Genomic DNA, 25,503 nt, shown 5'->3' on the forward strand with positions numbered 1-25,503 from the left:
AGCCATCACTTTTAGCCTTAGGTGTGACGTCAGGATTTGACGTATGGACTCATGTCCGAAAATTAGGGTTTTGGACCCCTGACACGTACACCCGGCGAACTGCTGGTACGCCCAACGTACGTCCAGCTCCTCTGCGACCAACCATGCATAGTACGCTAAGCGTACACTTAAGTACGCCCAACGTACTAAAAGGACCAATATGCTAAAGTGTAATTTCTTGAGGGTTTCAAGTCATACCAAATTTAGGGTGTTACTAATCTAATGTTAAAATCAAATGTTCCAAACTCCAGATTCTTCCTACAACTTTTTGCATTTTTTCTTTTCTTATTCAACTTGACCATAATTTCAATGTTGACAGATTAAGGGAGCCTGTGAGATTGGTTATTGTATTAGATGTTGTTAGACTAGTTGAATTTTATGAGCGATCTTACTTCCATTAGTTGCTAAGATGCTTTATTTTTTTAATAAGGACTATTAGAAATTTGTTATGGTATTAGTAAACTGGGGGAACGAGGGCGAGACCGAGGGAGATGGAGGTTATCAGGAGCGGGAACGGGGGCTATGTAAATGGGGTATCTAGGGGCGGAGGCAACAACTGATTTTGGGGGCGGGGCGGGGGCAACTATTTCCGCTTATGTTTGGTCCCGTTGACATCCCTATCCCCTCCTGGTTAATGAGGTGTCCAAGGAACTAAACCTCTTGTAACCAAAACTCTCACTTCGAGAACTTGGCATATAGTCGTTCTCGCCTTAAAACTCCCAATAGCTCACGGAGATGCTACTCATGTTTCTCTTTGGTCTTGGATTATACGATGACCCAGCGATCGAGCATCGGTCTGCATACCTGATTCATTAGGTCCATAAATACTGCCAGCACATTGGTGAGCCCAAACGACATTACCACAAACTCGTAATGTCCGTAACGAGTCCGAAACGCGGTCTTCTCCATGTCCTCCTCCCTAACACTGACCTGATGGTATCCGAATCTCAGGTGTATCTTAGAGAATCAAGATGCTCCCTGGAACTGATCGAAAATATCATCTATCCTCGGGAGTGGACAACAGTTCTTCACCATTAACTTGTTCAACTCTCGGTAATCAATGCACATCCGATGTGAACCGTCATGCTTACTGACGAAAAGAATCAGCGCTCCCCACGGAGAACTACTCGAACGGATGAACTGCTTGCCTAACAGTTCCTACAACTGAGATAACAGCTCCTGCATCACAGGTGGTTCCAATCGGTAAGACGCCTTAGTGATAGGGGCCGCACCTGGCACTACGTCGAGCCTGAACTCAACCTGCATCTCCGAAGGCACTCCAGGTAACTCCTCCAGAAACACATCAATGAACTCTATGACAACCGAAACATCTTAAACCTAAATCTGGTCCCTGAACCGCATATCCACCATATACGCCAAATAACCCGCACACCCATGATGAATATACTGTCGAGCTCTAACAGCTGAGAAAAACCCTGAACCCAATATGGTGCCCTCGCCGTAGATAACCAATTCTCCCCCACTTGGGGTTCGAACTACAACCCACTGACCCTTGTAGACGATCATAGCACCAAAACGAATAAGCTAGTCCATACCCACACTCACACATACATCCCCAATAGGAATCAAAATCAAGTCTATCGGGAAAGATACCGTGAAGATCTCCAGAAAGCAAACCGATAGAAGGAAGAAGCAGAAATCCCGTGTTCGTTGGTGATAGAGACTTGCAATAGACACTCTAGCTCTCCTACAGGCAACCCAAACTCCTTACTGAACGATCGAGAGACAAATTGTAGACTCGCCCCAGAGTCAAATAATACCAATGCTGGTAAGGAGCTCACTAAAAATGTACCTAACATAGGTACAAACACATAAGCATAAAACATATATTATTAATAAGATAAACGATAGAAACATACCAGCCACCATATCCGGTGCTATCCTGGCCTCCTTGGCTATAAGATGAAAGGTGCGTCCCCGAGCCTTCCGAGGCTCTGCTCTACCCTAAATCCCGTCAGTAATCCTCAGTGTATCCGGCGCTAGAGCCTACGCCGGCCTGGCTGTAAGCAGTGGACAGTTGGTCTTCACATGAACAACCTGATCGTAGTGATAGCAGATCCTCATATCCTGAACTGGGGCTGGCTGGAGAAAATCCCTCACAAAGTGCCCCTCTTTCCGTGTTTGCGGCATACACTACCAGATCTACAAACTCCCGAATAACCCTTCACGCACTTCCAACAAGCATGACCGCGTTGGCCCCCAGACCTAGAATCAGAGGTCGTGGACCACTTTGGCACAGGCTACGACTACGCCAGGGCCTGCCTCTGCTCGTGCAATTGTAACTCAATCTCAAGCTCACACCACCTAGTGGCTTCCTGTAACTCCAACAATGTATCACAACACTAGGTAGCGACAAACTGTTGGATGTCGGTCTTAATCATGCTCAGATAACATGTCATATAAGCTTGCTTAGAAGCAAACTCCAGGAAGAACATTGCCCTCTCAGTGAACATACAGGGGATCTCTGTCACCATTTTCGTACCTTGTCTCAAATCCAAAAAATCTTGTGCCAACCACTCCCGCTCAACCCACGGAATACAGCAAGCCCAGAACATCTCCCTGAACTGATCCCAAGTAACCGCCGCTCGCTTCTCATCAGAATATGACCGCGTCATCAATCTCCACCAATCCTTTGCTCCGGACCTTAGCAGGTTCAGAGCACATTTGACGTTCTCGTCAGCAGTACATGAGCATGTGAAGAAACATCCCTCCATGTCATATAGCCACCTCATGGCTATGATCGAGTCCTGAATCCCATCAAAAGTCGGGGGCTTCATGTTATCTAAGTCCCGATACTGAAAATCCCGACTGGTCCCACCACTAGCGGCTGCTACAACTACAGAGCCTACAGCGGTAGCCGTCTCAGGAAGGGTTGCATAACGCTCATCAAAATAGTCCACCATAGCGGTCTTGATAGACCCAAACATCTCTGGCAACTATGCCCAGAACAGTGTAGCAACCTCATCATGCAGGATCTCCCGAATCCTAGCATCCAACTCAACTGACCACATCTGACCAATGGCCTTAGACACTACTGGTCTATCCTGACCGCCCTCTCCTGATCCCGATTCGGATCCAGTCACAAATCGCCTCATAACCACCATGCTGAAAATATACCAGGAAGATATCAGTCACTCCATATAATAACGGGGGAGCAACTCCCAACAAAGCCCTAGGGGTTGTGACTTCCTTGCTACGCGTATGGGTTCCATGCTTTCAGTAGTACGGGACCATATTACCTTCCACACCTACCCATATTTGTCTCAAGTATCATCACAACGCCCTAACAATATACATATGCATGGCAAGCGCTCGAACCTCACTTCTAGAGGAAGGCTAAATATCTTATAACTGGCTGTCTGACCCCACACAACTCACCATGAAACTTCCACCAACCATGTAGCACTCGTGTATGCTAGCCATAAATAACGCTGGACCCTATAGACATTCGAATATTTGATCCTACCCTAAGCCCTTCATCAAACAAGAACAGGAAATAAGGCCGTACCAAACATTCTCGGGCTATAAGATCTTAATTATGTACAACTATAATGTATACACTAAACAACTACATTAATGATGTCAATTCCATATAAGGAAAACCCTAGGCTATCAGACATCATATAATCAGGAAATTCTATTATGCAATTCCTAAAGATCCCTATCCTATCACTAGCATGTTGTTATAACATATTACAATATCAAATATCCGTATGGTATTTTGGGGTCTACTTCTTGCTCCGACTGACCGTACACTCTGCATCCTCCTTTAGTATTTTGAAAACCATTTTGAAAACCTTTTCCTTAGTTTGAGACTGAATTCACACGAGTGTTCCTCCAATTCACTCAAACTAAGGCTCTGATAGCAAGTTGTAACATCCCTAAACTTCATAAAAATTTAAAACTTTTTCCAAGCATTCAAAACCATATTTATTACAAATGCTTTCAAAATAGTTTCATGTCAGAGTATCCCAGAAATTAAAATTGTAAAATGTGAGGAGGTGCACGATCAAGCCTTCTCCTTTCCATGATCATCCGAAGTACCTTAAAAAAAATCCAAAACTGTAAGCCCGAAGCTTAGTGAGTTCCCCCAAAATACCAACGTCATACAAACCATAACCATATCATAACAAACAACATGCATATAGAGTTTGAAGTATGACTGGACCGCCCGCACCAGGACTTCAGTCTATCTGGCCTACTCTCAGAACCTTCTGCATGTTTGGTTTACCCTACCGAGCCTTCAGCCTATCTGGACCATTCTCTGAGGCTTCATCCTGACTGGTATGACCCATTAGGCCTGCAGTTTATCTGGGCCGCCTTAGGTATGTTGGCCTACAACACAAAGTAGGTCCACCTCAACCCACCCCAAGCATACAATCAACACATAGATAACAAATGCTAACATATACAAATAGTCAGGCCGATCTAATAGATCACTAATCATAGCATGATCCTATAAACTAGGATACCGACCTAACAGGTTGCTAAACATCGCATCATCCTATATACCATGATACCAACCCAACAGGTCACTAAACATATCACCATACAATAACCATGATAACAATCTAAAAAGAAGGGACGACATTGGTGCCTTCGACCCTGTTGATATAGTGAAAAGAACTCACATCTCAAAGTCAAACTGAACTGAAAAGATCAAACTCCCGAAACACGACTCCAAACTCAAACACATACAACCACCATTTATCCAATCCCTTAAATTTCAAATTACCAAAATACCCTCAGAAGTCAAATTGGTCAAACCTTGGTCAAAGTCAAAGTCAAAGTCAACGGTCAAGGTCAATAGTCCATGTTGACCCAACTAGTCGAGTGCAGCTTACATACTCGTTGGGTTCCTTCAGAACTCAGAAAAGCGCGAACACCCGAGTCAACTCGCTGAGTTACTAAGTAACTCGCCGAGTCTACGCAACATCCAAAATATCAGGAAAACCCTAACTAACTCGTTGAGTTATCTCACTTACTCGCCGAGTTCACTCAGAATCCAGAAAACGGGTAAACCCTTACCAACTCGTCGAGTTGGCTAAGCAACTCGCCGAGTTCTTCCTGTCTTAACATGTTCAACCCTTTCCAATCGATTCCACGGCCCCAAACTACAGATCCAGCTTGATGGAACTAAGATACCACGTAAAGTTACCAACTTTACGTGCATGCAAGGCATCAAAGGGAGTACAATACTAGAACTAGCCTTAAAAAGAGGTTTAGGGCATGGAGAAGGGCCAAAGCTTCATAAAGCTTAATTCTTTATGTCCATGAGGGCCTAGAGGAGTCCATATATGAAGTTACCAACTGCAAATCATGCTCAAAACTAGAAATGCTTCAAGAATAAGTTAGAAATAACCCTAAACTCTTGAATGAAGAGATCTAACAATAGAATGATCAAGGTAATGACTTTTTACCTTCAAATGAATGCCAAAATGAAGTAGATGTTGGATCTACAAGCTCCTTCTTGTTCGAAGCTTCTCAATCTTCAAGTCTCTTGAAGAAATGCACCCAAACACACAATTTTAGCCTCACACACACTCAAATAGGATGTTAGCTCGATTGGGGTTTGCTTATGGACGTGAAAGGTGGTAAGGAGACTAGAGGGGAGGACTTAAGGTCCTTTAAATAGGGTAAAAACCCTAAAAATTAGGGTTTTCATGTCCAGCCTCAACTCGTCGTGTTGAGTCCTCCAACTCGTTGAGTAGGTTGTAGAATCTACACGGCTTTATCAATTTCTACGCGATGAGTTGGGGCATCCAATTCTGCGAGTAGATTTATACTTATGAATATAAAATCTTTAAAATTTATACCCGGGAGTCGGGATGTTACAAGTTCTCAAAGCCGCAGTCGAACTCTAGCCTAGTCAGTTAAGTGTCCTAAGATAATTGATCATATAATCCTCCGTTCTGCAAGATATCATGTGGATATGAGACATGGAACATAATCAATCTCATGTCCAATACTTTGTTTTCCAATTTATGATTTGTAATGAAAAAGAAATACAAATCGAACACATCAATTTACTCCTAGTCAGGCTCGACACTATAAGTTAACACCAAATCATTGAGGGGCCCAAGATATCGCTTTTCCCGTTAGGGAAAAAAGAACATATAAACTTTGACTTATATGCTTGCACTATTTACTTATCAAATTATATGCAACAATACATTTTATAACCTCAAGTTACTGATGCATTTTTGTATTATCAAGGCACAACCAACTTGTAAACAATAACTCATATATCTTCGTTTAAAGATTATAAGATATTATCATCTCACAATTACTCATGATAAATTCCATGAAGTAATTCTCTGAGGGTGAGTTAATCCAGTACTTAAATCTCTATTTTAAAGTACTCACGAACGTTGCAGCAAACCATTGCTATGTCTAAACCTTTAGATAATCTACAATCCAATTCATGACAGTCTTGTTTAACTACTTACTTCCAAAATTATGATCGACTGTGGATGTTTGAATAATCCAATTATTCTGGAAGTAATGCAAAATTGAAGTACAATAATAAACAATTGACAATAGATAGTAAACAATACTCATAAATAAATCTCCATTATTCATTCATCAAATGTCAATTACATTTATTCGTTACAAGTTTCTAAACAACAATCTAACTACTAAAACTAATATCATCCTTCAAACCAATGCTCCTAGCATGTTGAACGTGCTTAATCCTACTCAGACCCTTTGTGAGGGGATCCATTGGATTCTCCTCGGATGATACCCTCTTCACGACGAGGTGGCCTTCTACTCTATGTCTAATGAAATGATATTTTCTATTGATGTGCCTTGATCTACCATAATCTCTTGGTTCCTTTGTTAAGGCAACCGCCCCTTCATTATCACAGAAAATATCCATTGGCTCTTTGATGGTTGGAACAAATCCAAGGTGTATAATGTAGTTCTTCAACCATATAGCCTCCTTTGATGCTTCTCTTGCTGCTATATACTCTGATTCACAAGTAGAATCAGCCACCATTTCTTGTTTGGAACTTTTCCATGTTACTGCTCCTCCATTAAGGGTAAACACCTAGCTAGATTGAGAACGAAAGTTATCTTTGTCTGTCTAAAAGCTGGTGTTACTATACCCAATTACATTTAAGTTGTCACTTCCACCAAACACAAGGACCCAGTCCTTAGTCCTTCGCATATACTTACGAATATTTTTGACTGCTATCCAATGAGCTCTACCCGAATTTCCCTGATAACGACTGACCATGCTCAAAGCGAAAGCCACATCATGGCGAGTACATGTCATAACATACATGATAAATCCAATCGGGGAAGCATATGGAACACTATCATTTCTGCTATCTCTACATCGGTACTCGGACTCTGATTCTTACTCAGTTTGGTATTACTCTGTATTGGCAATGCTCCCTTATTGGAATTCTCCATACTAAAATGTTTTAGTACTTTATCCAAGTATGTAATTTGACTAAGTCTAATTAGCCTTTTACTCATGTCTCTCAAAATCCTTATCCTTATAATATAAGCAGCCTCTCCTAGATCCTTCATAGTGAAACACTTTCCAAGCCAAGACTTAACTTCTTGCAAAGTTGGAATGTCGTTTCCTATAAAAAGTATGTCATCAACATACAAAAATAGAAAGGTTGCTATACTCCCACTATCTTTGACATATACACAAGATTCATCTTCACTTCTAGAGAAGCCAAACTCTTTAACTTTCTCGTCAAATCAAAGATTCCATGTGCGAGAAGCTTGTTTCAATCCATAGATTGATTTCTCAAGCTTACACACTCTGTTGGGGTACTTTGCATCCATTAAATCCTTTGTCTAACTTATGTAAACATCATCAACCAACTTATTAGTAAGGAAAGCGGTTTTGACATCCATCTGCCAGATTTCATAGTTATGAAACGCAGCTATGGCTAACATCACCCTAATAGATTTAATCTTAGATACTGGTGAGAAGGTCTCATCATAGTCAACCCCATTGGTTGGAGTAAAGCCCTTCACTACCAGTTAAGCTTTGAAAGTGTCACACCCCCAAACCAAGGATGGCGGAAACGTCCGAGGTGGAGGACTTCATGTATAGTATCATAACCACAATGGCAATAGTAATTCAAGCAAACACAACTAACATATATATATATATATATATATATATATATATATATATATATATATATATATATATATATATATAATTGAAAGAGTTACATCATTGTATGAATTACATGTTTCCAAATCAATTACAATATATTGAAAAAATATGAAAAGTTGACGCCTTAACGTCCCATCCTCGAAATGTACTTGGTCACTTGTTTAGTGATTTCCTGAGAATACAAGTTGTTTGAAAAAGTGTCAACACAAAGGTTGGTGAGTTCATAAGCTTTTGTTTTAAACTTGATAAAAGCCTTTCTCTTGTAAATGTCTTATTTGTTCCAGAAAAATCCGATATTTTCCTTAAAATGTGTAATGTAGTCTTATATCCAAAGATCGAAATGTATAAGTAACCTTTCTTACTTATAGAAAATAATGTAAGTTTAAATCGACATAAACGCGTTTGAATTCAATGAAATTCCCATAAATTCTTATGTTTGTTAATACTTTCTGTGAGTTATTATAACCATGCTATGACCTAGTTGGCCTGAAACGACGTTCTTTAGGCGTCGGAAACGTTATGATATTTGTCACCCTAGACCCGCCGGCCTAACTGTTGCATGCAGTTAAGGTTTGGGTTTGTCAAACCCAATATAAATCTATATATGACTATCACACTCTCCCTCCAGGAGACTCTGGTTACAATACATGACTTATTGGTAAATGTGAAGTGAATGTCTCAAAAAGTCATTAACGAATTTACGTGTAATATGATGAAAATCCCTTTTTGGATAAATGTACCGTTTTTGTATGAGTGTGTTGTATAATGTATCATAAACTATACCTATTATAGTTTATCCAAAACAAGGGTAGTAGTGGTAATGTACGTAAACTATATATAACATAGTTTATTCAAGTGTTTGTATGAAATGGATGTACTTTGATTATAACAATTTGTTATCTTTTATATTCCATATATATCATATATGTATCAAAATCCATTTATTAACTGATGCATGTCTATATACAAAGACAAAATGTCATTTATTCGCAATAAAATATATTCACACAAAGATATACACCTTGCTCGACATGTTACAAGGTGAAATGAAATTGTTAGCATTTATCTGTTATTAACAGTTTCTATTACTGTTCTTAGAAAATATATAGAAAATACATAACAGATCCATATCAGAATCCGTAAATTCTGGGAGTTTGGAGAATGAGTCTAGTTTGTTCATAAATTTTCCAATGATTTTTAGTGACCTCCAACTTAGGTGAAAACATCCATAAACACAGACTGGTCCAGATTGGTTCTTGAAATGATAGGCAGTCATGTAAAAATCAACATAAATCGTGGAGAAATCGTATGGAAATGTGCAAGTAGCCATTTTAAAGCTAAGAACTTGAAATACTTGCAACTTGTACAGTTTTGAAAACTAAAATGTTTAGTTGACCAAAATAGTCCGTGAATGGAGTCCAAATTTTCTGATGAAAGCTGTTAGAAGCATTTAGTTGTGTTCTTGGTGATTTAACTTGTATTCCCCGCCTTAAAACTTAAGAAAATATGAAAATGTTGGGGTATGAACTCACATTGAGTGATTCTTGTGGATGGATGTTTGAGAAGGGAAGTGTTCAACTCAAGAACACTTAGAAGATTTCTTGAAGATTCGAGAATCTAACACAAATATGATGAAGTTTATGTAAGTAACTCATGATTTGAGTAGAATGGAGTGTAATAAGAACAAGGAGGATGAATTATACTTACCAAGAGTGTAAGAAAGCTTGATGATCAGCCTTGTAATCTCGAATTTTTAGAGAGAGAAAGTAAGAGGAAAGTTGTGTTTGATATTTGGTAAAATGAGAGAAATGAGTGAAGTGAGGAGTGTGGAGTGATGTTCCAACTCTAAGAATGTGGTAAAAGGTTGGAAATGATGAAAAAGTACATTGACATAAGCTAGGCATGTTAGAAGGAGTGTGGCCGGTCAAGGAGTGTGTGTGAGTGGTTGCTTGTGTTATAAGCTAAAGGAAAGTCAACACTCCACCTTTATTACTCCAACCACTAAATCTTAGATAAGATTTTCATTAAAAACGTGATTAATTAAGGCATATGGGTCTTAATATGTTAAAATAATTTTTTGGGTGAAAATCTCGCTTTAAAATGACGAAAAACGGGCTTAAAATGCTAAAAATATTGAAAATCGGGCAAAAATGGTAAAATCCGAAATTCTGGCCGAAGATGAGAAGGTTCGGCTCCTTAGGAGCTTAGAACCGAAGGGAGGCTTGGTTTCACATGGAGACCGAGAGTAGAAGAGGGACCGAGAGAAGGAAATAGAGAACCGAAAGTAGGAGGAGGGAGTCGAAGGTGCGAGGTTTGGTCTCGGCTGGGCGGTTAGAACCGAGAGTGAGGTTCAGCTCTGGTAGGTTTCGCTTCTGACAGGTTCGGTTCGGCTGCTTCAGAGGTTTTGGTCCTAGGGTTTTGGCTGCTTCAGAGGTTTCGGTCCTAGGGGTTTCGGCTTCTAAGAGGGTTCGGCCCTGTAAAGGGGTTTCGGGTCTTTTTAGGGTATTTTACCCGTTCTAACCCCGTTTTAAGCAGTTTTTGAACCGGTTAAGGGTTGGGATGGCCTGAAGGACTACCAAAAGTTAGGGGAACTTTTGAGAGAGATTTGGGAGAGATTTAAAATAGAGAGAGATAGAGTGAATACAATTCAAAGAGGTTTCGTTTGTGACATTTTTGAGTGTCCGGCTTCACAATGCAAGGTTCGTTAACCCCATTAAGCCATGTTTTAGTGTCTTACACACTCCCGATGAGTGTGTAATAATGTTTTATCGCTTTGGTTTAATGTTTAGCATTATCACAGATATGGAAATTCAAACATACGAATTTTCCAATTGATGTTTTCTCATTGAAATAACGGGTTGTTTAGTACTTACACAATACAAACCCTACTATACAAGGGTTAATTGAGTCGTCCGGTTTGACTTGTTGACTTTGTTTGACTTTGACTTGACCCGAAATTGACTATTGTCATAGAAAGTGTGTACATTTCTATCCATGTCGGTCTTCTTTTTGAAGATCCATTTGCACCCGACTGTCTTACAACCTGGTACATTGTCAACCAAATTCCAAAATTGGTTGTCATACATGATAGACTGCAAGAGTCAACTGGTGAGAGTTCGAACTCCAAGTGGAGGAGAACTGGTTATTCATGGAGAGAGAGCCTCGCGTGGGTCATCTTTCTGTTCGTCTGCGTGGGCTAGGAGGCTTCTTCAGCAGGGTTGTTCTGGGTTCTTGGCTTATGTTTCAGACACAAGGATTGAGGCCACGCCAAAGTTGAGCAATGTTCCGATTGTGCGAGATTTTCCTGACGTATTTCCTGAGGAGTTTCCAGGGGTGCCTCCGGAGAGGCAAGTGGAGTTCTTTATTGATTTAGTGCCTAGTGCGGCTACGATAGCCAAGGCACCGTATCGTCTAGCTCCTCCTGAGATGCAGGAGTTGTCTATGCTACTTCAGGAGCTGCTAGACTGAGGATTTATTCGTCTGAGCAGTTCCGCGTGGGGAGCAATGATCTTGTTCGTGAAAAAGAAGGATGAGTCGCACATGATGTGTATTGATTATCGAGAGCTGAACAATCTAATGGTGAAAAATCGTTATCTGCTTCCGAGGATTGATGATTTGTTCGACCAACTTTAGGGTACATCTTGGGTTTTCAAGATTGATCTTCGGCCGGGGTATCACCAGATGAGGATATACCGAAGATGGCCTTTAGTACTCGTTATAGTCATTATGAGTTTGTGGTGATGCCATTTGGGCTCACTAATACCCCAATGCCCCAACGGAGTTCATGGATCTCATGAACCGGGTTTGTAGATCAATGTTGGATCGGTTTGTGATCGTCTTCGTTGATGATATGTTGCTTTATTCTAAGACCAAGGAGTAGCATAAGCAGCATTTGAGGAAGGTGTTGGAGACCTTAAGGATGGAGAGGTTGTATGCAAAATTCTCCAAATGTGATTTTCGGTTGCGTGAGGTGCAGATTTTGGGGCACATCATCAATCAAGAGGGTAGTTTGGTTGATCCAGCCAAAATTGAGGTGGTGATGCGTTGGGAGGTTCTGAAGAAAGCATATGAGATCTGGAGTTTCTTGGGTATTGCAGGGTACTATCGGAGATTTATTCAGGATTTCTACTAGGTTGCCATACCTTTAACCTGCTTGACCAAGAAAAGCGTGAGCTTTCGGTGGGGTCCAGATCAGCAGTCGACATATGAGACCTTGAGACAAAAATTATGTGAGGCCCCAATTCTAGCACTACTTGAGGGATTGGATGACTTTATAGTGTATTGTGATGCTTCTATTTTGGGACTAAGAGCGGTTCTAATGCAGAAGGGGCATGTGATTGCTTATGCTTCGCGACAGTTGAAGCCCCATGAGGCAAATTACCCACACTCATGACTTAGAATTGGGGGCGATGGTGTTTGCCCTCAAGATTTGGAGACATTATTTGTATGGGGTCCAATGCACCACTTTCACTGATCACAAGAGTTTGAAGTATTTGATGGATCAACAGAATCTGAATATGTGACAGAGGAGATGGCCCGATGTAGTAAATGATTATGACTATGAGATCTTGTACCATCTCGGGAAGGCCAATGTGGTAGCCGATGCTTTGAGCCATAAGAGGGCAAGTGCCCCGATTCAAGATGTTTGCTTGAGGATGATAATGATTTTGCCTTTATTAGACATGATTAAGGAAGCATAGGTGGAGGGTTTAAAAAGGGAGAACTGAAAGCTCGAGCAGATTCAGGGGAAAATTTCGTTATTTGTTCGAGATGGTCGAGGGTTATTGACTCAGTGTGGCAGAGTTTGGGTTCCGGTGTCCAGGGGTTTGAGGCAAAGAATCTTGGAGGACGCACACAAGTCCAAATTTTTTTTTATCCATACGGGGGCCACAAAGATGTATCGATACCTGAGATTGAGTTATTGGTGGCCTTGCATGAAGTGAGAGGTTGCATGGTTTATCGAGTGGTGTTTGACCTGCACGAAGATCAAGGAAGAACATCAGAGGCCTCATGGAAAGATGCAACCGCTACCTATTCCTATATGGAAATAGGAAGAGATCTCTATGGATTTTATCATGAAGCTACCTAAGACGACACGAGGTGTGGATTCCATTTGGGTTATTGTGGATAGGTTGACCAAGAGTGCGTATTTTATTCCAATTCCTGAGAGTGTCTCCATCGAGAAATTAGCAGACATTTATGTGCGGGAAGTGGTGGCTAGGCATGGGGTGCCGATATCTGTGGTCTCAGACCACGATGTTCGTTTCATCTCCAGATTTTGGAGGACGTTTCATGAGGGGTTGGTTACTTAATTGCATTTCAACACTGCTTACCAACCCCAGATGGACGATCAGGGTGAGCGGATGATTCAGATGCTCGAAGATACGCTTAGGGCATGTGTATTGGATTTCGAAGGGGGTTAGGATACTTACCTTCCACTAGCATAGTTTTCATACAACAATAGTTATAATGCTAGTATTGACCGACCCCCGTTGGAGGCGATGTATGGTCGAAGGTGTAGGACTCCATTTTGTAGGGGGAGGTTGGGCATAGAGTTATGGGAAGCACCGAAGTGGTGCTTAAGATGATCGGGCTGATCCAGTAGGTTCGCGACCGACTTTAGACAGCGTAGAGCAGACAGAAGATCTATGCGGATAGACATAGATCGGACCTGGAGTTCCAGGTTGGGGACATGGTGCTCCTGAAGGTGTCACCCTGGAAGGGTGTTATCCGATTCAGGAGGCGGGGCAAGTTGGGCCCCAGGTATATTGGTCCATTTCGGGTTATTGCCCAGGTGGGCAAGGTTGCGTATCAGTTGGACTTGCTTGAGGAGCTTGAACAGATCCACATTACATTTCATGTCTCGCAGCTGTTGAAGTGTGTGGCTGACAAGTCGATGGTTGTATCGCTAGATGATATTCAGATTGATGAGAGCCTGAATTATGTGGAAAAGCCTATTGTGATTATGGATAGGGAAACGAAAGCCCTCCGGAACAAGGAAGTGAAGTTAGTAAAGGTGGAATGATAGCACTGAAGAGGCTCCGAATGGACTTGGGAGCCGGAGGACGAGATGAGGAAGCATTATCCGGACCTTTTTGCATCAGCAGACTTCGAGGATGAAGTCTAGTTCAAGTGGGGGAGATTTGTAACGCTTGGTTCAGGAATAAATCATTTCTTAAAGTATTTGAAACTATTGCTGGAACTCGACGAGTTGGGGGGCTCTAACTTGTCGTGTTGAGAAGTATTTGGAGTCCCTATATTCGATGGTATCAGCTTAATGCATTAAGAGGTTAGATTTCTGGCCAACTTGACAAGTTCATTAGTGAACTCGATGAGTTGATGGGATTTTCCCCGATCTATTCGGATGATGGAGAAACTTGACGAGTTGAGGGACAACTCAGGCCATTGACTTTGACTTTTGACATTATTCTTTGACTAAGTTTGACCTTTTAGGGGTTTTGGGACATTTTGAGTTGAATTTAAGGAACTTTTTTGTTATAGGGTTTGTGTAGAGCAGATTTTTGGAGTCTTGATCTAGTCAACTACCGTTTAGTATTAAGGTAAGTCTTCTCACTATACTCATGGGTCGAAGGCACCAAGCCTGACCAATAATCAATATGAGATGATTAGTATTGGAATATGTATGATTTGCTATTTGATCTACGTATGTGATTATGTGAAGACCATGGGAGGAGCCCATCACATTTGACAAGACCATGGGAGGAGCCCATGGCTCGGGGATACAAGACCATGGGGGTAGCCCATGACATTCCATATGAAGACCATGAAGGGAGTCCATGGCAAGTTTATATGTATGTGTGCATGACATTATGTGATTATGTGTTATGTGTGTTTTGAGAAACTCACTAAGCGTGTGCTTACATTTTGTTGGCTGTTTTAGGTACATCCGACCATAAGGGCAAGGGCCCGGCTTGATGGCGTGGCATGAATTCTCCAGTATTTCCGCACTTAGTCTTTGATATTTTGATATTCAAAGAAACATTATGATTATGTAATGGGATTTTAGAAACACATTTTTTTTTTGGTATTTATGATTAAATAAATGATTTTTTTTTATTATTTTTTTAAATCTAGGTTGTTATAGATTGTGCACATCATTTTTGGATATTTTGTTGATTGATGATTTCAGGATATTCTGATTTTGACTATGTTCTTGAAAACAATGTTTTTGTATGGTTTATGGATTATTAAAAGGTTTTAAAAATAAAAATTTTTATTATGATTTTTGGGATGTTATAGTCTTGAATTTGGTTTTGATGGAAATGAAAAAGCAAGCTTCACTAGCTTCAATTTCCAACTGTTAATATTGACTTTTATTTTAATAATTTTATAGCTTGACTATCATGAAAAACTAAGAATAACATTTTGATATCGTAATCTTATATCTATAGTTTTGAAGATTTTGATTAAACAATATTTACACCATTAAATCAACATAAATGATCAAATTAAAACAAAAATTTTAAATAAAAAAAATTCGTGTAATACCCAAACTAGACCTAATACCCAATTTACCTACCAACTAATTACCCGAATTTTTAATTACGTCGTTTATAAGATATTTTTTTTATTAGGCAATACATAATCAATCCGATCCGAACTACCTACACCCGAAAGTTATACCCGGATTAATACCCCTGCGCATTAGTATCAAGGTAGGACATCACGATACGTGGCACGTCAGGTTTGCTTGGCAATCGGGAACACTTGAAATACCCTTTTGTGCAAATGGCCAAAGAATTATAGTTTGATATGATCTTTAATTTGACATTTTCTTTTGATTTTTTGTAACTAAATAGATTCATTCTCTACCACTTTTATATGAATGTCTTACTACTTATTTGGACAACAATTTCCAAATTAGGAATCCCGAATCTATCGCTATAGTGCTATGAAAAGGATTCCAAAGAAACCAATAAGAATCAAAGGTGTGGGGGAGGCTATTTCCAATAATGTAGTATAATGATTAATGGTGAGGTCATAGAAGATATAAATGGTCTCACCTACAATTTAACAACCAAAAAATTCAACGAAAATATATGTTAAATGTTATTCGCATTTAACATGAGTTCTGAACCACTCCCTTTCTTTATTGCCACTTCCATTATGCAGGAACTCTCCATCGCCCCTTTCCCAGTTCTTCTTAGATGCCTCCTTCTACTACTCTTTAATCCCCTCTCACACATGGAAGTTTCTTTGAAGAAAGCTTTGAACTTTGAGCTTTAGGGGCTTTCATGGTTGCTTTTCTTGTACATAATCCCCTGTTATTCTTTTTTTTCTTCAAATCCCCTTTTCTACATCATGATTTCCTTCATGGGCGTTAGACATCATCTTTGGAAAGCTGATCACAAGGTGTTTGATGATTTGTCTGAACCAGATTTACAAAATCATATTTTATTGTCTGCCAATTAACTACTACTACTTATTTTATTCATTCAGTTGACTTTCTTTCAGTCAACCGAGTCAACTCTCCTTGTTTCATATCAATATGCCTTTTTCTTTGATCTATCTAAAACTCCAAGAACTACCTTTCTCATGGTCTTGTATTCAATCACAGGGTGTGTGGAATTAGGGTATCTAGGATACATGGCCATGAATGAACTAAAGAGATTGTTACTGTTGTTGGTTTTCTTTAACAGATGTTTCATCGAGGCACAAACCTCCCAAGCTCAGGTATGCAATTACTGCACTGTTATTACTGTTATTATTATTGTCGGTGCTTAATAGTTACATGTTGTTACTATAATTATACTATTATTATTTGTTACTGTTATTGTTAATACTGCATTATGTTTCAGGGATCGAATAAGCCTATGAAAACTAGTGTTCAATCAAGACCATATGTTGTAAACATCGGGTCGATTTTGACTTTCGATTCGATGATAGGTAAAGTAGCAAAAACTGCACTAAAAGTTGCAGTAGAAGATGTGAATTCTGATCCAATGGTTCTTAATGGAACGAAGCTGAAACTAACCATTCATGATTCCAATTTCAGTGGCTTTTTGAGTATTATGGAGGGTATGTTACTTATGTGTATATGTCTTGTAAACATTTTTCTCATATCTTTCAAACACAGATTCCTAAATTTCATTCCTTTAATCTTTTTAAACAGCGTTACAATTCATGGAAAACGAAAGCGTCGCATTAATAGGTCCTGAATCTTCGGTCTTAGCTCATATGATCTCCCATGTCGTCTCCGAGCTTCAAGTCCCTCTACTGTCCTTCACAGCCACCGACCCGACATTATCTTCGCTCGAATACCCGTTCTTTATCCGAACAACGAACAGTGATCTTTTCCAAATGGCTGCCATAGCAGACATAATCGAATACTACGAATGGCGTCAAATCGTTGTTATTTATATCGATGATGATCATGGGAGAAATGGAATAACTTCATTAGCCGATCAATTAGCAGGTAAGCGGTGTAAAATCTCCTACAAATCCCCCATTAAACCCAACGCGACCCGTGAAGAAATACAAAATGTTTTGCTTCAAATCGCGTTTATTGAATCGAGGGTTCTTGTGGTTCACACTTACGCCGATTCTGGATTAGATATACTCGAAATCGCTCACAATTTAGGGATGATTGGTAGCGGCTACGTTTGGATTGCAACCGATTGGGTTTCCACCGCCATTGACGTAAGCTCGCCGTTACCGGAGAAATCGATTGCAGCAATCCAAGGAGTTATTACATTACGATCGTATATAAAAGACTCCGAACTTAAAAGGAACTTCGTTTCCAAATGGAGAAACTCGACAAAATTGGGTTTGAGTACGTATTCTTTGTACGCATACGACACTATTTGGCTTATTGCTCGTGCCCTCGAAGCTTTCTTCGATAATGGCGGAAACGTTTCGTTCTCGAAATATCCCAATATGGGCAGATTCCTGAATCTTGATTCTTTGAGTATCTTTAATGGAGGCAAAATGTTGCTTGAAAACATTTTACACCTCAAAATGAACGGAACAACAGGACCCATCGAGTTCACCTCCGATAAAAACCTCGTTTTTCCGGCATTCGAAGTTATCAACGTGATCGGAACTGGATTCCGGAGAGTAGGGTATTGGTCGAACTCTTCACGCCTGTCGATTTCTCCCCCAGAAACAGTCACCCAATCGAGTTCATCTAAGCGATTGGATAACGTAATTTGGCCAGGTGAAACCCTAAAAAAGCCTCGCGGATGGGTTTTCCCACAGAATGGGAAGCAATTGAAAATCGGAGTTCCAAATCGGGTTAGTTTTGAAGAGTTTGTGGAACAAGTAAACGGGAGCGATTCATATCAAGGCTATTGCATCGATGTATTTACTTCTGCGATAAATTTGCTCCCTTATCCTGTTCCATATAAATTCTATTCGTATGGAGATGGTCACAAGAACCCTAAAAATACTGATCTCGTGAGCTCGATAAAAGATGGTGTGAGTGTTCCTTTAAATTCACTTCAATTTATTTGTTTATTATAAAATTATAATATTCTACTTTATTGATATCTAACCAATTAAAACATATATTACTATACATAGGTGTACGATGCTGCTGTGGGTGACATTGCGATCATCACCAACCACACTCGCATGGCGGATTTCACGCAGCCATTTATCGAGTCTGGGCTTGTCGTTGTGACACCTGTCAGAAGGCTAAACTCGGGAACTTGGGCTTTTCTCAAACCATTTTCTACTAAATTGTGGTGTATTACCGGGATATTTTTTCTAGTTGTGGGAATAGTTATTTGGATTTTAGAACATCGTAAAAATGACGAATTTCGTGGTACTCCTAAGCAACAGGTCGTCACCACCTTATGGTAAATTACAAAAATACCCTTTTAAGATAACATATCTATCTTGGTAATGATTTTTATAGTTTGTGTTATTTTCTTGCTAACGCATTGTGTTTTGTTCTTTGTAGGTTTAGCTTTTCGACGTTATTTTTCTCCCATAGTAAGTTACTCTACATGAAATTGACAAAATGCAAGAAAATAGCAACGTACTTTTGACATTTTTGCTTTTTACAAATTCCTACTTTTATTTTGTGTTATTACAACATTGAATTTGAAAATAAACGAAAGTACAATGCTAGGTTTTGCATCGTATGAATAAATTGCTATAAAACTTTTCACAAAATACTTGTATCCGACTTTATAACACACATGTATCATTGTAGAACAAAACATGATGAGCACACTTGCGCGCATCGTATTACTCCTATGGTTATTCGTGGTTCTAATAATAAGCTCGAGTTATACTGCAAATCTCACTTCAATCTTGACCGTTCAAAAACTTTCTTCACCTATCGAAGGGATTGATAGTTTGATAAAAAGCAAAGATCCAATTGGGTATCAACAAAGTTCTTTTGTAAGAAACTATTTGGTCGAAGAACTTGGGATTTTGGAAAGTAGACTTGTTCCTCTTAACTTGCCTCAAGACTATGAAAAAGCCCTAAAAGATGGTCCTGACAATGGTGGTGTTGTTGCAGTTGTTGATGAACGTCCGTATATTGAACTTTTCCTTTCTACCCGTTGTCAATTCAGTATTGTTGGTCAAGAATTCACCAAAAATGGATGGGGATTTGTAAGTAAAACTAATTATTTTGTGCTTAATCTCCATAGTCAAACCAATGGGAGTTGACTTTTTTATATGATTTTTTGTAGGCCTTCCCACGGGATTCTGATCTTGCAGTAGATATATCAACAGCGATCCTTAAACTATCAGAAAATGGAGAGTTACAAAGGATCCATGACAAATGGCTATTGAGAAGTGCTTGTAGTTCACAAGGGTCAAAGTATTCAGTTGACCAGCTTGAAGTAAAGAGCTTCAAAGGCCTATTCTTCATTATTGGATTAGCTTGTTTACTTGCACTTTTTATATACTTTGTACTCATCATACACCAATACATTAAACACAAACCCGGCCCGTCCGAGTCAACCGGGCGTAGCCTCCGATCGGGACGCCTTCAAACTTTCATTTCATTTGTTGATGAAAAGGAAGAGTCGGTCAAAGCCAGGTCAATGAAAAGAGTTAAAGAGGCGAGTTCATGTAGGAGGAATGGTGATGATGTGGCAGTGAATGGATATTGAAATACACCGAAGGAATCGTGTTTGGATACACCGGAATACTTGTATTTATGCCATGTCAGCATGGAAGTTGTACATATGATCGAAGTTAGTTAGGAGTTGGGCATGTTAATGGTAGTTGTACATATTTTACTACTATAGAGATTACAAGGTGTTGTATATGAGGATTATAGAACCTCACAATTGTAAAGTGAATGTAAAATAACATGGAAAGAGCATATATATAATATATTTATTATAATGGCTTGTCAAATAGTATTTTGAGAGCATCTTTTAACGTGAAATCATTCCCTAAGTTTCTTGCATTTTGATATATCAGTGACATAAACTTTCTAATTTCTATTGGTGTTTTTATTTATAAAATCTATCATACCAAACTTTTTTAATGTATTGACTTTTTCTAAAAGCCCTTTTTGCAATTTGTATAGAAATTCTAAACATAGAGTATACCATGAATTCGGTATTTGATAATAATATTTCGGCAAATAATTCTATAAAATATGTATATATCTATTATAATCGGTCATTTCTTTTTGGCGACGTTCATTTGATATTTTTGAAACTTTTCAACTTCTTTTTTAACTTATTATTATTATTATTATTATTATTATTATTATTATAATAATAATAATAATAATAATAATAATAATTATTATTATTATTATTATTATTATTATTATTGTTATTATTATTATTATTATTGTTATTATTATTATTATTATTCTTATTATTATTATTATTATTATTATTATTATTGTTATTATTATTATTATTATTATTATTATTATTATTATTCAATTGTCAACATAATATATTTGATTCATTAAATTAAATTGGATGTAAAACATTATATTTTTAATGTTACCACTTAATAATTATTAATATAATATATACCTAATCTGTTACTTTAAATATGGTGTTTAATTTAAAAAATATATCAAAAGGTCAAATGAAGTTGAAAACTGCCGTCTACATACTATTATAGTTAACATTTTCCAATATAATGTCAAATGTACAACTTAAATTGAAATGTCAAGTTAACCAAAAATATGACCAAATGCAATTTTTTTTAATAATAACTAAAATTTTCTAAATATGTAATTTTTATTAATTAAATAATAATATATAAAGCTAAAAAATATATTAACTTACTTTAAAAAATGGTACCATATAAGATTTTTTAAAGCCACTTAAGATTTTTTGAAGCCACACAAGATAAAAAAAAATCATAGCTTCCAAATGATGTGGTATTTCTAATATCTTTTATTTTGGAAAACAAAATCAACCAACAACAACCCTTTAACACCACCCTCTCTCTCCTCCCGCTACATTGGTGGTGAGCCATGGTTGGCGAGCTCCCTGGCGCGCGCCAGAGGGTGGTGTGCAACACTCATGACACCTCCTAGCAAACCTTCATTGGCGAGTCACTCCCTTAAGTCTAATCATGATAAAAAAAAAGTTAAAAAACAAACTTTATAAATGGTCGTTATGATTTCTCATAATCTAGGCTTTAGTCCCAAACTTCTATTTTTCTTCAAGGAGGGTCCATGTGCTTTCAATTTCTATCATGATTAGTCGATCACCATATAAAAAGATTTTTTTGCCCTTAGTAATTTCTTTGTTAATTTTTTTTATTATTTACTTATCATATTAAATTAAAAAATGATAATAATAAAGCCCACTCACCCCACTCCTACTTGATAGCTGATCCCATACTCATCCTTACCACTTTATCCATCTTACCCTCTCACCATAAAACATAAAACCCATGACTTTAATATTATCGACTTCTTCAACACCATCGACGACATAACTGTTTTCGACACTACTCTACCACATTCTCTCTTTGTCACTTTCTCCACCATGTATGCCTTCAAACTCACAAACTAATCATTCACTATCGCCACCGCTTCCACTTCATTCACCGTCAAATGCTAATAATGGAAGAAGTCACATATTGATCGATTGCATGTTGCTGATTTCTTGTTTTCCAAAAGTGGTGGCTGAGTGTTAATGGTTGATCGAAGGACAGTAAACACGATCGGAGAAGGAAGTGTCATCGGAATCCCACCACCATGAGTTCGCTATGGATCGGAGCAACTTGAGGTTGTTCTTGAACTCCAAAAGTAATGTGATCCATCATCATTGCCCCTCGTCGAAGCCCTATTCCTCCATCTCCACTGTCATCTGTGATTTTTATTTTTCAGATTGAGGATCTGGTTTATAAAATTCATTTATTGGGCTTAATTTCTTCGATTTCTCAAAGGGATCTTCTAGTTTCTGCGTTTTTTCAAGTTTAATTTATTCAAAACTGAGTTGTGGAGATAAATGGATAGTTTTCTTTGTTTCTTTTCTTACTAATATGAGGAAGAAAGATGGAGATAAATGTCCTTTGATTTCCGGATAGATATATAATTCCGTTATATGGTTTAGGATGATGGTAAGAAGAAGATAGACGAAAAAGGTTGGAGTAGGGGTGTATAATAGTAGAGGTGGTGGTGGTTGATGGTGTTGGATGGTGGTGGGTAATACCAGTAGATGTAAACGGGGTTTTAGTTTTAATAAGCTATTTTTTTCTAAATTATTATATATAATAAAAAGCAACTTGGTTAGAAATAATATACATTTAGGTTTTAGAATTTGGCCACCAAAGTTTCTTATTTTAGAATTTTCTCAATAGTATATATTTATGGTTTTAGACTTTGGCCAATTTTTTTTTGTTATTTTAGACTTTGGCCACAAAACTTTCTCATGTTGTACCTAGACTTTCATATTGTAACACCCCATTTTTACCTTTGATGTAGATTGTAATATAGAGCGCTTGTTATAAATTCGAAAGATAAATATATTACTTATTAGCGTAAATAATCTAAACAAAAGTCGTAGTAATTATAATTCCAAAAGCGTGCATATAAAGAATGCCAAAACGTATGAAGAAGTTATGATTTTTCGATGTTTTGATCCAGTAGTGTGCGATACAGAAATTGAAATCAATATCGGTTGAGTGTTAGCCAAAATGATGTAAACGAGATTTAAAGATCTTGTAAATACGAATTCGTCGATATAAAAATAGTCGAGAACGAAGATCATATGAAGGAGTTTTGATTTACACACAAATTTTAACAGTGTAAGCCTCTATAAAAATATGAATTTATAATAAAGTGAGAATTACCCAACAAAGTGTAAATGAAAGTTTTAGTACTCATTGATAGCTTATAGAACGTAGAAAACGGAGCTCGTATGAGAGAGATACGATTTTTAAAAATATGAGAATTCATACGCGCAACACACATAACTACTAAAAGGTGGGATGCGGACCACAGGGAAGTAGACACATGGCAACCATCGAATGGATCAGCGTAGACCATAGGCGCGACGCGTCCAGGTTTAGAGCACGACGCGTAGACCATATCTCTAGTTCCGAGTTTCTTGATATTTTGGGATTTTAGGAAGTTTCATTCTAGCAAGGTTTGGAAGCATCGAAGAGCTGGGGGAAATAGAAGCGTTCGGGTCGAAGTCCTGCCTGCGATCTTCCCGGTTTTAGTCACGAAACTTCTGTAAGTTAAGATGCACTTACTACAATTTAAGTGTAACATATATTTATATTCATAGTCGTTATTATGAATGTATAAATAAGATTTATTAGTGATTCTATTTATAATCATGATTGATCTACTTACGGGAATGATGTCTAGGCTAGATCTAGTGAGATGTTTAAAATGGGATTTCCAAATAGAATACTTTGTATACCAAACAGACCCTACCTTCGATAAGATCTTACGTGGTTGTTCCTTATTTGATAGATCTTTCGGTACTCATTGGGATTAGTGAAAGATCTAGCTTCTATTACTAGATTTCCACAGAGACTAATAACTTATAGCATTATAGGTTAATACTTGTTAGGCACATTGCTCACCAATTGGATTACCCAGATAGCTATTAATCATATGAGAAATTATCCAGGTGATTTTTCTGACTATACTATATACTTTAGTATGTATCCTCTATATGTTAGGATGTAGTTGCACTATAGTATGAAATTAGGCAATTAGACTACCTTAGTTAATTGCTTGTTGAGTGTGACTATTTGTCTGCTATATATGTGTTGATTGATGGTTTTATTAGGTTAAAACAAAATGCACAATGCGGAAAATAACTTAACAATTAAGAAAGGGAACATGCAACCTAAAAGGATATATGTATTACACTTTGAAGGCAACATACTTTGAATAACAAAATCTAGCATAAACCCTAATTAATTCGAAAATCACATAAGTGTTAGGGTTTACATACCATAGAGTTGTTATTGTAAACAATTCCTTGAATCCTTTCTATTGTTTCTTTAGAAATCAATCATCAAAAGAATGATGCCTCTAATGGCTCATACCCAAAACCCTAAAAACCTTAGAATGAAAAGGAGAGAGAGGATAGGGATATAAATTTCATTCCTAACCTTTTAGGTAAAAGTATCCACAAAATTTGATACCCAAGGGGTCCTATTTATAGTTTGGGTAAATTGCAGGTGTGAAGTCCAAAACAAAATGACATATGCAGAATAAGAATCAAATCATGAATCAATCACACAAATTGCAAGTAATCTAGTCAAAGATTTTGTATATTATTGATGAGCAAGGAGCGCCTCTTGGCGGGCGCGAGCCTTCCGCCTGCGCGCTTCGCTCCCGGGGATGCCAGCGGGCGCTAAGCCTGCTGGGCTGAGCCTAGTTGGCGTGCCCGGTTCTTGGGCTAGATGCGGTTCTGCTGTGCTGCCCTAGGCACGCCATCAATGAGAAAATGGAACATACAAAGAGCCTTGGGTTTTTCTCAACCTAACTGATGTTAATATAAAAAGGGAGTTTTTGGAAGATTTTTTAACAAGCTAAGCTAAGGTTATATATATATATATATATATATATATATATATATATATATATATATATATATATATATATATATATCACATGTTAAATAACTAAAGTGAAGCACTAAGCATAAGATTCTTCATGAAAAGTTTTCGAACATAACCTACGGAAATTGAATTAATTAAATAATGCATTTAACTCCAATTAAAATTATTTCCTTATTAGCATCCAGGCTTTTGGAAACCCTGGAAGAGCTCCCAAAACCATCCATCCTTGGATGGTTATAGAATTGTCTCTTTCATTCAACTATTGAACAATTACAATCCACCCCTTGAACCTTTAATTA

The 25,503-nt window shown here is 38.2% G+C and overlaps 1 protein-coding gene across 2 annotated transcripts; it reads left to right on the forward strand.

The window, feature by feature from the left end:
- The first annotated feature begins 16,241 nt into the window (after window positions 1-16,241).
- LOC145008644 (glutamate receptor 3.6-like) lies at window positions 16,242-20,556 on the forward strand. Of its 2 annotated transcripts, XM_078967232.1 has the most exons (8): window positions 16,242-16,582; window positions 16,788-16,903; window positions 17,029-17,248; window positions 17,343-18,646; window positions 18,752-19,029; window positions 19,134-19,165; window positions 19,389-19,795; window positions 19,876-20,556. In XM_078967232.1, the coding sequence occupies exons 2-8, from the start codon at window positions 16,817-16,819 to the stop codon at window positions 20,299-20,301; spliced, it is 2,754 nt and encodes a 917-aa protein (XP_078823358.1). In that variant the 5' UTR covers window positions 16,242-16,582; window positions 16,788-16,816; the 3' UTR covers window positions 20,302-20,556. The 2 variants fall into 2 exon arrangements, with proteins under 2 accessions (XP_078823358.1, XP_078823357.1); XM_078967231.1 differs by having other exon boundaries at window positions 16,242-16,903.
- The last annotated feature ends 4,947 nt before the right edge of the window (window positions 20,557-25,503 follow it).

The sequence above is a fragment of the Lactuca saligna genome, chromosome 8 (assembly GCF_052625555.1).
Source record: "Lactuca saligna cultivar CGN05327 chromosome 8, ASM5262555v1, whole genome shotgun sequence".
NCBI classification, from domain to species: domain Eukaryota; kingdom Viridiplantae; phylum Streptophyta; class Magnoliopsida; order Asterales; family Asteraceae; genus Lactuca; species Lactuca saligna.